A 12,843-nucleotide genomic window follows, 5' to 3' on the forward strand; every position below is an offset into this window, starting at 1 on the left:
GAAATCAAGCTAGGTTAGAAATGGAGACCCAGGATTTCATTTCCGAGCATGGTTTTGATCAGTGGATTCTCGTAACAACAGGGGTCTCTCTTTCCGTTTCAGGTGCGTTTTCTCCCTTTGTGTTGGCGCTGAATAGGGCAGACCAGAGTAAGACACTGTATCTACCTCCTCCTGTGATCTCTGGGCTGCTTTCCCACTCAGCTCTTCTCTTGCTTCATTCCCAAATCAGAGCAGGATTTTAAAAAAGTGGGAATTTCTTTCTGAGCATTGTGTGTGCTTAATTGCTTTGGATTGCATGTGTACATCCTCCTGGATCCCCCCATGTTCCTCCTCCATTCTCTCACTGTCAGACCCAGCATTGGGCCATCATGTCTTTGGAGCCTAGGAGAAGTGGATGTAGCTCCTTTTGGAAACTGTCCCAGAGCTCCAGTGCTAGGGAAGCTTGACCGAGATGCTGGCGAAGCGCTCTCTCAAGCCCCGCTCCTCACTTCATCCTGGGGCTGAGTATCATGATTCCACGGTACTCCAGCCCGGCCTGTCTCTGGGAAATTGTGATCCAAATTCCCCTCTCGGCCAGATTGTAGCATTTGGCCTCCTGCTTGCATTTGAGGCAGTGTAGGAGCCATAGCGCCTGGGGGTAGCTCTTGGAGGGAATGTGCTTCAGGCAGCACGATCTTTGCCACATGTCCTCTGCATGTAGACTGCATCATCTGTTTGGACGGGGTAGCAGACTTCTCTCTCCACTCCCAGAAAGCTCTGTGGGCTGGTACAGAGGGGGAAACAGCAGAGTGCAAGAGCTGAAGACAATCTGACTGTAAGGTGGATGACCTTAGTAACCCCCAAAATCAGAGACTTATAAATAAATAAGACGACCCTACAGCATGGGGGAAGGAGAGCGCTTGATACGGAGTACTTGTGTTCACTTTAATACACGTGTAAGGTACTCTGCAACTGTGGTGATGGGTGTGTTGTGAGACCCTTGATGGATCAGATAGAAAGATTCTAAGTGATAGAGGCAAGACGATTATTATTGAAGATGTAATAAGTTACTAATCATCAGCAATTTCTGATTGTTGGAGCAGATGTTTATGAATGTCTATTCAGCGTCCTTGGTAGCTGTTTCACTAGCAGGAGTTGAACAAAAGAGCTAGAAAAATTCGGATGTCCAGTTGGATGGAGGGGATGTAAAGGGCTGTAAATAGCTCAGTATTTAAACCTTATGTACCCTGGACCTGTGAAACTGCACCCACAGAAAAGGTTTCCAAAGCTAAAATAAGAAGACAGATAGACAGACACACTCTCTCTCTCACTCTCTGTCTCTCAGGAACAGGAAGGAATTAGGAATCAATTCCCTAATTCCTGTTCTTAATCTTGTTGTTCATGACCTTTGGAAATAAATGTTCAAATACTCTTGGAAGTGTATTATTATGGACCAAGCTGGTGCCAGCGTTTGGACTTGGGACCTGAGTTTGGGTTTGGGACCTGCAGCTTGCTCACCTGTTTTTTCAGAGAGAAACAAGCCCTCGCTGTTTCAGATCTTAGCCCTTTCCTCTTAGAAAATCTACTCTCTCCCTTCCTGACTCCCAATTCTCTGGGGCGGGATGATCCTCTGCTGCCTATTAAATATGGCTGCTATGTTATGGCAGTGAAGGAAGCTTCCTTTTCTATCAAAGGGGAGATTATTGGCTTTAGAAGAGTATCAGAGGGGTAGCCGTGTTAGTCTGAATCTGTAAAAAGCAACAGAGGGTCCTGTGGCACCTTTAAGACTAACAGAAGTATTGGGAGCATAAGCTTTCGTGGGTAAGAACCTCACTTCTTCAGATGCAAGTAATGGAAATCTCCAGAGGCAGGTATAAATCAGTATGGAGATAACGAGGTTAGTTCAATCAGGGAGGGTCAGGTGCTCTGCTAGCAGTTGAGGTGTGAACACCAAGGGAGGAGAAACTGCTTCTGTAGTTGGATAGCCATTCACAGTCTTTGTTTAATCCTGATCTGATGGTGTCAAATTTGCAAATGAACTGGAGCTCAGCAGTTTCTCTTTGGAGTCTGGTCCTGAAGTTTTTTTGCTGTAAGATGGCTACCTTTACATCTGCTATTGTGTGGCCAGGGAGGTTGAAGTGTTTTCCTACAGGTTTTTGTATATTGCCATTCCTGATATCTGACTTGTGTCCATTTATCCTCTTGCGTAGTGACTGTCCAGTTTGGCCAATGTACATAGCAGAGGGGCATTGCTGGCATATGATGGCATATATAACATTGGTGGACATGCAGGTGAATGAGCCGGTGATGTTGTAGCTGATCTGGTTAGGTCCTGTGATGGTGTTGCTGGTGTAGATATGTGGGCAGAGTTGGCATCGAGGTTTGTTGCATGGGTTGGTTCCTGAGTTAGAGTTGTTATGGTGCGGTGCGTGGTTGCTGGTGAGAATATGCTTAAGGTTGGCGGGTTGTCTGTGGGCGAGGACTGGCCTGCCTCCCAAGGTCTGTGAAAGTGAGGGATCATTGTCCAGGATGGGTTGTAGATCACTGAGGATGCGTTGGAGAGGTTTAAGCTGAGGACTGTAGGTGATGGCCAGTGGAGTTCTGTTGGTTTCTTTTTGGGGCCTGTCTTGTAGCAGGAGGCTTCTGGGTACACGTCTGGCTCTGTTGATTTGTTTCTTTATTTCCTTGTGTGGGTATCGTAGTTTTGAGAATGCTTGGTGAAGATCTTGTAGGTGTTGGTCTCTGTCAGAGGGGTTGGAGCAGATGCGATTGTACCTCAGTGCTTGGCTGTAGACGATGGATCGTGTGGTGTGTCTGGGGTGGAAGCTGGAGGCATGAAGGTAGGCATAGCGGTCGGTGGGTTTTCGGTATAGGGTGGTGTTAACGTGGCCATCGCTTATTTGTACGGTGGTGTCTAGGAAGTGGACCTCCCGTGTAGACTGGTCCAGGCTGAGGTTGATGGTGGGGTGGAAGCTGTTGAAATCATGGTGGAATTCTTCCAGGGTCTCCTTCCCATGGGTCCAGATGATGAAGATGTCATCAATGTAGCGTAGGTAGAAGCTTTAGAAGAGCATTTTAGCTTTCTGAGGTTTTTCTTGTTGTTAAGTGGATATTGCACATTTGACACTGGGGTTTCCATAGACGCATGTGTGATCCATATCCAGCCTTGCTCAGAGTGCAGAACTCTGTACGAGTGACCCGACATCTGAAACTCAGGGCTTTTCGGATTCCCCTGTGGAAATGGAAGTAAGTGGTGAAGGCATTGCCATGCAGACTTGTATAGATTTTTCAAACTGGCTGATTTAGTCTCTGAAACCAATTCTCAACTCACAAGCAACTTCCATGTTTTTCAGCTGGATCCTCAGGTGTTACAGGATAAAGACTGGCAACGCACAGTCATCTCAATGAATGGAGTAAGTAGAGTACAAACTGCTAGCACTGCTTCTTTGCCTGACCTTGTGTATCAGGTTTATTCTCTCTGTTCTTTGTCATAACATTTTGAAAAACAAAAGAAAACATTTATTGCTTGAAAAGTAACCACTAATGTCGTCCTTGCAGGTTGAAGTGAAGCTGTCAGTGAAATTTACCAGCCGGGAGTTTAGTCTGAAAAGAATGCCATCTCGTAAACAGACTGGGGTCTTTGGAGTCAAGATTGCCATTGTCACCAAGTAAGTTGTCAGGTCACACTTCTCTCCGTTGTTTTATTTTAAACACAGTAGGCCAATGGAGCTGCACCTACTTAAGCCCTCAGTGAATGGAGGTATGCAGATACTTTCTTGCCCTTGTGTGGCTAACACATGGCAATTTCTGCAGGCAAGAGCTGTTTCACATTCTCCCAGCTTCATCCTGTGCATGGGAAAAACCCTCCAAAACACAGCAGCGCACACAAACTCTTTCTTGGAAACCCAGTGTGTTTACTTTCAACATCTCTCACTCTGCTGTGTTCCGGAAACACCCTGGCCCTTTTCCTCTGTAGTTGGCTGACTTGGTCACGAATTTCCAAAGCTACTGAACAACAGTATTTCCTTTCCATACTCGGAAATGTTCAAGCTCTTTGGAGCCATTTGTATTATTTTAACCCCTGATCTTTTGTCATGAATCGTTTGCCAGAAGAAACCTGTTTGTTCATGTTAGGTAATTTAGGAGACCTGGTACTTCCTCCCCATGGAATTACTATTAACTGGATAGCCGTATAACTGCTAGTTCTCCAAGGGCTGCATAGGAATCCTCTAATCACCTGCTAGCGTTGCAAGCTCACCATACTTACTTCTCACATACAGAATGGGAAGAGACTGTCTAGGAAGGAGTACGGCAGAAAGGGATCTAGGGGTTATAGTGGACCACAAGCTAAATATGAGTCAACAGTGTGATGCTGTTGCAAAAAAAGCAAACATGATTCTGGGATGTATTAACAGGTGTGTTGTGAGCAAGACACGAGAAGTCATTCTTCCGCTTTACTCTGCGCTGGTTAGGCCTCAACTGGAGTATTGTGTCCAGTTCTGGGCACCGCATTTCAAGAAAGATGTGGAGAAATTGGAGAGGGTCCAGAGAAGAGCAACAAGAATGATTAAAGGTCTTGAGAACATGACCTATGAAGGAAGGCTGAAAGAATTGGGTTTGTTTAGTTTGGAAAAGAGAAGACTGAGGGGGACATGATAGCAGTTTTCAGGTATCTAAAAGGGTGTCATAAGGAGGAGGGAGAAAACTTGTTCACCTTAGCCTCTAAGGATAGAACAAGAAGCAATGGGCTTAAACTGCAGCAAGGGAGATTTAGGTTGGACATTAGGAAAAAGTTCCTAACTGTCAGGGTGGTTAAACACTGGAATAAATTGCCTAGGGGGAGGTTGTGGAATCTCCATCTCTGGAGATATTTAAGAGTAGGTTAGATAAATGTCTATCAGGGATGGTCTAGACAGTATTTGGTCCTGCCATGAGGGCAGGGGACTGGACTCAGTGACCTCTCGAGGTCCCTTTCAGTCCTAGAATCTATGAATCTATAAGGTTGCAGCTCCTCAATGGGAGAGGTTTCATGGGATTGAATGTGCAGAGATGAGCCAGTTCATAACCTCTCTACAAAAACAGAAATTAAATCAGCTACTCAGGAAAAACAAACAAACAAGCTGTCTATGGACAGTTTTCATATGACCATGAGAATCCAGCTATTGTGTGATGTATATGAGTCTTGCTATTGCTGAAAACAGATAAGCTCTCAGGGGGAATTAGCTGCTAAATTTTCCTAAACTAGGAACACAGAGTGAATTCACCCCCTGTGAAAAGGACCAGCTTAGGGTCTACACAATATGGGTAAAGTAGGACTTGTACAGTGCATGGGCCTTTTGCTGGCCCAGAGCATAGATGTGAGTGTTACTATTTGAGAGTAGTCTCGCTATAGAGGACACCAGCTCTGACTATTCTTGACTTTAAACCCTTGAGACTGGAATAATTTGCTCATAATAACCAGTATCCTCTGCCATTTTTATACCAGGCCAGAGCTCTCAAAATGGAGGGTTTTTTACAGAACTTCCTAAATGGATATTCTTCCTCTCTAACAGTGTTGGGCTATAGAAAGATGCTGGTTCAATGTCAGTATTTTCGTGAATCTATTTGCTGATTTGGTCAAGTAAACCCTCTAACATGGAGCAAGGTTCTTCTTCGAGTGCTTGCTCTTGTCCATTCCGTATTAGGTGTGTGTGCTCTCCACATGCGCCGGTGCTGGAATTTTTTCCCTCAGCAGTATCCGTAGGGGACCAGCTCTGGTGCCCCCTGGAGTGGCACCCATATGGTGCAGTATAAGGTGCGCTGCCGGCTCCCCGCATCCTTAGTTCCTTCTTGCCGTCAGTGACTGTGCTGGAACTTCTGCTGCTTCGGCTAGCGTTGTTTTGTTCTCAGTCCTTGCGACTTTGAAAAGCTGTAATATAGTTGTATATAGTTAGTAGTTCCTTAGTTACCCTTAGTAGTAGTTCTCAACTCTTCATTAGTCCCAACAATCTTGCTCGGACAGGTCGGCTTCGGGACGCAGCAACCAGCATGGGTTGGACAAGAGCCACTGCTCAGCCCGATCCTAGTGGCCTGGTACTGACCGCTCTGCTGGTAGCTCCGGCTTGGAGCGAGGTTCCCTGACTGCGGGACAACCCCCGGTACCGGCGGTGCCGACTATATTATCAGTACCGAAACCTGCCCCATGGCCCCAAGCGCAGTGGCAGCATCCCTTATACTATGCCATGCGGGCACCACTCCAGGGGTTGCCAGAGCCAGTCCCCTACAGATACTGCTGAGGGGAAAACTTCCAGCACCGGTGCATGTGGTGAGCGCATACACCTAATACGGAATGGACATGAGCAACACATCTCGAAGAGCACCAGTTACGGAAAAGGTAACTGTCTTTTTCATCCTTACCGCTGTGCTAGTCTGCACCTCCTAAACACTTAAGTGACTAGTGATTTTGGGTGTCTCCATTTTTGGGTGCCCAATTTGAGACACTTTTAAAGGGGCGGATTTTCACAGGGTGAGTGCTCACTCAGTCCTTTGTGAAAATCGTGGCCTAGAGCTCCTTTCACTCAAGCAGTCTCATCTTATCCAGTGCCTAATGTAACTCTGGTAACCATATTTTCTCGGCCTATGCTGTACTGAACTCTTCTTCCTGTTTTTCTCAAGGAGAGAGAGATCAAAGGTGCCTTACATTGTGCGCCAGTGCGTGGAGGAGATAGAGCGACGTGGGATGGAGGAGGTGGGCATCTACCGTGTCTCTGGGGTTGCAACTGATATCCAAGCTTTGAAAGCTGCTTTTGATGTCAGTAAGTATTTGTTCCTGAGGTTTTCCTTTGCATTATATCCTGAGTTATGATCGCCTTTCAGGTTACTGTGCTATTTTAATCTCATGTAGCTCAGGAAGCATGAAGAGGTGGAGACCCTGGTGTAAGGAGTATCCTCTTACCCGGGCTGTGTGTTTTATTAGTGTCCTCCAGTTGTAGATGTTAACCTGAGGTATTCAGTGGAATGGACCCTTGTATTGAGAAATGTGCTGATTATTCTTCCCAGCAGCCCTGAAATGGCGGTTTTGCATTCCTTGCCTGGCCTTGCCATGCCATGGTAAACGGCAGACACTTTCCTCAGGGGAAATAGGAGCAACCAGCAGTCTTCTTTTCCACAATGTCAATGAGAATTCTGGATTAACAGGAAGTCCCCGCGGTTGTTTGAGACTCTTGTTTAAAAGAGCACCGGCAACATCAAAATCATTTAAGAATTTTTTTTTAAAGGATTGGATAGAGAAGCAGAAAATTCTGGTTATTGGAATGTGACTGGGAGTCTGGTCTCCTGAGTTCTCTTCCCAATGCTTCCCATTAGTGCTTTGTGTGACCTCAGGCAAGCAAAGCTTTCTCTGTTTTTCAGTGTGCCCATCTGTAAAATGGGATGATAATGGTACTTGCCGAGCTCTGGAAAGCATTTTGAGACTCTTGGATGCAAAAGGGGCCCATGTTGTTGCTTCACTTTAAAGAATGTCCTCACCTGCGTTCTGGGTTTCCAACACCATGGGGGAGGAAGGATTGATATACATTTTAAAAAATGCTATTTTTGTGTAAATGCAAACACATTTTATATGAGGCTGTTTTTGGTGAGTGGAGGTGTTTAACAAAATTTACATTTCTGACCTAAATTGCTTGATTTTGTCTCTTGAACTCTGCTTAATTGGGAGAGGCTCAGGGGTGCTTCTGATTGTACTAGAGTTCCAGATGGGGAAGTGGCTGTTGTTAGTTATTATACAACATATTATTAGGAAACTGAAAAGCATGTAATTGACACTGGCTCAGCCTCATATAGGGCTTGATCTGGGTCTCATTGAAGACTTTTGGAAAGACTCCCATTGACTTCACTGTGTGTTGGATCCAGCCCATGACACTGGTACAGCAGAAGTCATTCTAGGTAAAGCTAAGTTTGTTTTCTTGCGCCCTCCTCCCATCCCCAGCAGATGTAAAGCTAGATGTCATCCTGGCTGTACTGGGGTCGAGCTGCAAAGTGGTCACATTATAGCTACTCTGATCTATTAAGCGGCACTGAGATAATATAAATGGAGAACTCAGCAACCAACCTGAGCAAAGTGACTACAGGTGATGAGCGTGAGCTATTTGAGTAGGGTGAGAAGATAAATAAAGGATAAACAGGGGGAACCAAGAAAGAGAACAAGAATAAGGAATGACTGAAGGACCACCCAGCTTCAGTACCTGTATGTCTCCCTGCTTTCTCTTACAGACAACAAAGATGTGTCCGTGATGATGAGCGAGATGGATGTTAATGCCATTGCAGGGACATTAAAATTATACTTCAGAGAACTGCCTGAACCCCTCTTCACAGACGAACTGTACCCCAACTTTGCTGAGGGCATTGGTGTGTAATCGAAGAAATCACTGATACCTATCGTGCTAAGTGTTACAATGCTCTTCTCTAAGAGGCTGCTCCTGAGGCCTTAGGAAGGGGTTTACTCATTATGAAAAATATTTATAATATTAGAAGGAAACCCTGTGACAGACTGTAGAGAAGGGAGGCCGGGGCTATTTCTTTGGCTCATGAGTTGCTCAGAAGAGAATTCGAATCCTGCCTTACTGTGCAGGTTTTAGTGTGGGCAGTGGCTTCACTTACCTGCAAGAATGGAAAAGTTCAAGTTCTAGGATAAACATTACCTACCTGTTAAGAGAAGAGAAATCCTATTTGTTTAGGCCCTGAAATGGTATCTGTCCTATTCACTCTCCAAAGGAGATAAATCTGCTTTGGGATGGGCTCTCCTGTGTTGACCCAGAAGGGAGGCATCTTAGGCCATGTCTACACTTACCAACGTCAACATTGCTGCGATCGATGCAGCGGGGTCAATTTAGCGGGTCCAGTGAAGACCCGCTAAATCGACCGCAGAGCACTCTCCGGTTGACTCCGGTACTCCACCGGAACAAGAAGAGTAAGGTAAATTGACAGGCGAGCATCGCCCGTCGACACAGTGTGGTGTAGACAACGCAGTAAGTTGATCTAAGCTATGTCGACTCCACCTACGTTATTCACATAGCTGGAGTAGCGTAACTTAGGTCATCTTACCCTGGTAGTGTAGACAAGGCCTAAGTGTTCTGAGTCTGGAATGCACTTGTGGTCTCCTGCACAGAGGAAAGGATTCTCCATCACCTGTCTAATAGGGAAGAACTGAATTCAGAGGGGGCGTGAGGCTGTGCCTGGATTGAATTCTGAGCCTCGTGTCTCCATAATGCAATTGCAGCACATTAAGCGTCACCCATATTTTCTCATTTCTTACACTGTCAGTAAAGCTCTCATTCCCTTTATTTTTTTTCTCTCCTCGCATAGCACTTTCAGACCCTGTTGCAAAGGAAAGCTGCATGCTGAACTTACTGCTCTCGCTTCCAGAACCCAACCTCGTGACATTCCTTTTCCTTCTGGACCATTTAAAAAGGTAACACACAGACCCTTTAGACACGTGCATTTCATGTGTAAATTAATTCCAAGTGCTGTGGAGAGAGATGCCCCTTTCTTGGAGATGTGTTGTGTCACTCAAAGAGCACCTTCACTGATTTTCATTTTCATTTGCTCTGTATTGAGTAATGCAGGTAAAATAGGCCTGGTAAAGTGCTACGTCCTGTTTTCCATGCTCACTGTTACTGAAGCCATTACCAATTGTTCCCAAGAAAGGGATGAGAAAGATCTTTACAGTGAAAATGTGATCTGCAACACACACACACACACCCCGAAGCACACCCATAATAGCTCCATAAAATGACACTTGCACGTGAACAAATTAACCGAACACAGTAAATGGGATAAATCTTTAAAAGTCTTGACTATGTTCAAGGGCTCTTCCTAGAGCCTTGTCTTACCAGGTATTTGCACTTTAACACCACCCATCTTTTAGGAATTGCAACAATACTTCTTGTGTTGGCAAGAGATTGTTCCTTGCTGTGTGGGGCCTGCCATATGCAATTCACTCTCCCTTCCTAGCTGTATCAGTCCTCCCGACTGTTTAACATCTATAAACCTTCCATTTTCAAAGGTGCTTATTACTGTCACCCCATAGTTAGATGTCTCTTCCTCTTTATCCTCCTCCTTGCTTAAAGGCCTTTTTTGGTCTTATTTCTTTGCCATTTTTTCAGGGGGACTTTATTATATGGTGCTTTTTGTGTGTTTGTAATTACTACAAGATTATGGTACAGTGCTCGGAGCACCTTAGTATTCATTAAATGAGCTTGTTTATTACCTGCAGAGTGTTTTCATTTAAGAAATTTATTTTTTTAATATTCATGTATTTGCTTTGTGTTCATGCTAAGGAACGTATCTGTAGAGAAGAAGGATGGTCTTGTGGTTAAGGCTCTGGTCTAGGAGATCTGGGTTTAGTACCCAGCTGGGGTGTAAATCTACCCCACACTAATGTGCCGTGCACTAAGTATCCGGGTGGACCCTGCTGCTGCACACTTTGAAATGGGGTTAGATTAAAGCACATGGCAGCAGGATCCACACAGGTAGTGCACTTAGACAAGCCCCCGTGACTGTACAGCATCTAATCCAATAATCTAATCCAAAGTACAAATAATAAAAATGTGAGAAAGTCTAATGGCCTGTGGTACACATGATCACAATGGTCCCTTCTGGCCTTAGAATCTATGAATGAGACATAAGTAGTATAGTTGCTTATTGAATGTCTGTATCTAAAACCTCTTAAAAGTAGGTAAAAATAAAGCTGCTTAATAGGAATGTTTCTTTGAGCCACAGAATGTAGAAACACCCTCTTTCTCCGTTGTTTTTCCTCTTAGGGTTGCCGAGCGAGAGAGCATCAACAAGATGTCCCTGCACAACTTGGCAACTGTCTTTGGACCAACGCTGCTCAGACCCTCAGAGAAGGACAGTAAGATTCCTGCTAACCCAACCCAGCCTATAACAATGACTGATAGCTGGTCACTAGAAGTCATGTCCCAGGTAAAAAACTAAATATTTTAATTAATCTGATAGAGACAATATCTTAGCCTCTATGTCCAGAACTGGGCTACCTGCAGTCATTCCAAGAGGCTTTGGCAGAACCATCCTTAATAGTTGTTTTCCAAGTTGGGTGATGTAATATCTTTTATTGGACGAACTTCTGTTAGTGAGAGAGAAGCTTTTGAGCTATACAGAGCTCTCCTTCTGGCTTTCCACACAGTTTAACTAGAACAGCATGTTCAGTGTGAATGAGGATTATTTTTAAAAAATCATGGTAGCAAAGTCAGTGCTATAAACTACCCTGCTAACAAGCCATAGGGTTAATCTACAGAGCAACTTTCAACCATGTGAGGCTCAACACCATCTTTAAACCAAGTCTGGCAGCGTTTGCTCAGACAGTTCAGCATATATCTGTACCAACTCGGTTGCTAGCACTGACATTTTGGTGCACCCACATCAACTGTGCATCCCAGCTCTGTGTGTACTTAGGTGACAAGAATCCCCATAACACACATCTCACAGTGGCTTAGTAACTGGTTCTAGGGCTAATGGATTATTGCTACAAGTGGATGACATTTTTCAGGTAAATAGTTTATCTGATGAAAAATGCTGTTTGAATTGACCTGAAACTGTTTGCAAATTTGAGACAGATATTTTCACCCATTCATAAAATGGCGAGAGAAAGAAAACAAGAAGGGGGAAGAAGTGCTGTGGCAACTCCTTCTAACCTTTAGCTTGGTGGTTAGGACACTCCCCTGGGATGTGGGAGACCCAGGTTTGAATCCCGGCTCTGGAACAGACCCAAAATGGACTTCTTTGATTCACCAGAAATTCCAAAATATTTGATTTGGTTCAAACCAATTCAGATTTTATTTTCAATTTTTCAAAACTGCCACCAAACCAAAAAATCAGTTAGTCAATCAGCTCTAATTGTTGGTGTTTTCCACGATGCTTCTTTTTCTTCCACTCTACCATGTGTACCAACCTTCAGAGAGACTTTTTGCTGGTTCCAGAATTTTGTCCACAGATACCTGCCAAAAGGCAGTGTCGGCATTTCCAGTATGCATGCTAGTTAAGCAGGTTACACTGTTGGATTCTCTGGCTTTGGTAAAGGTGAGTTAGTAATCAGAAAGATTTCAAAACTGGGCTGATCTGGAATATTGACAGCTTCACCGTACCTCAGTTTAACATGTAGGATGAAGAGAGAGCCATTGAAACATTGAAGTTGACTAAATATTCATGATCACGCTGTGCACTGCAATATAAGACTGATTTACGATTTCATCTCCCTTCCTTTTTCCAGGTTCAAGTTCTTCTTTACTTCCTGCAGTTGGAGACTATCCCCACCCCAGACAGCAAAAGGCAAAGCATCCTCTTTTCCACAGAGGTGTAGGAGTCTGGTCACAACAAGGGGGCTTGTAGAACTGTTCTTGGTGTGAACCTGCCACTCTGAGAACAGGAGGACTGTTTCTTCTTCAGACATTACTGGCCTGCTCCTGTCATGAGGAAGCATAGCCTTCAGTGCTTCTGCTGTTTGTCAAACAGAGCTAAGCTGAAGAGAAAGGAGAAACTCCCTCTAGTTTTGATCTGTAGAATAGGGAAGAATTGGACTGGACATGGAGCTGTGCTGAAAGGCTCCACTAGAAGGAACAACAGACACTTTAACAAATGCAACACAGAGTGCGGTTGTTGCTCTTGGGAAGGTGAGAAGGTATTCCTCATTTTTATGGATGAAATTGATCATCAAGAAGCTTCAAGCTTTCTACACGAACACTTGTCAGAATGCCCTTCTGGGGTGAGAGGAGAATTAAAGGCTATATCACAAGTGTGTCTTTAATAACTGCTGTTTTAAAGTACTGTTCTGGGCCACAGAGAATAGTAGCATTCAGCAAGGGGATCTTTGAT

General features: G+C 44.6%; 1 protein-coding gene across 2 annotated transcripts in view; it reads left to right on the top strand.

Moving 5' to 3' along the window:
* BCR (BCR activator of RhoGEF and GTPase) overlaps positions 1-12,331 on the top strand; it is a 122,642-nt gene extending 110,311 nt beyond the window's left edge. For both annotated transcript variants that reach the window (XM_065417578.1, XM_065417579.1), the window contains 7 exons: positions 3,333-3,392; positions 3,538-3,647; positions 6,634-6,773; positions 8,227-8,361; positions 9,319-9,424; positions 10,776-10,938; positions 12,242-12,331. In XM_065417578.1, the coding sequence (XP_065273650.1) occupies positions 3,333-3,392; positions 3,538-3,647; positions 6,634-6,773; positions 8,227-8,361; positions 9,319-9,424; positions 10,776-10,938; positions 12,242-12,331 (804 nt within the window). The remainder of the gene's footprint in view (positions 1-3,332; positions 3,393-3,537; positions 3,648-6,633; positions 6,774-8,226; positions 8,362-9,318; positions 9,425-10,775; positions 10,939-12,241) is intronic.
* The last annotated feature ends 512 nt before the right edge of the window (positions 12,332-12,843 follow it).

Source organism: Emys orbicularis, chromosome 16 (assembly GCF_028017835.1).
Source record: "Emys orbicularis isolate rEmyOrb1 chromosome 16, rEmyOrb1.hap1, whole genome shotgun sequence".
Classification (NCBI taxonomy): domain Eukaryota; kingdom Metazoa; phylum Chordata; order Testudines; family Emydidae; genus Emys; species Emys orbicularis.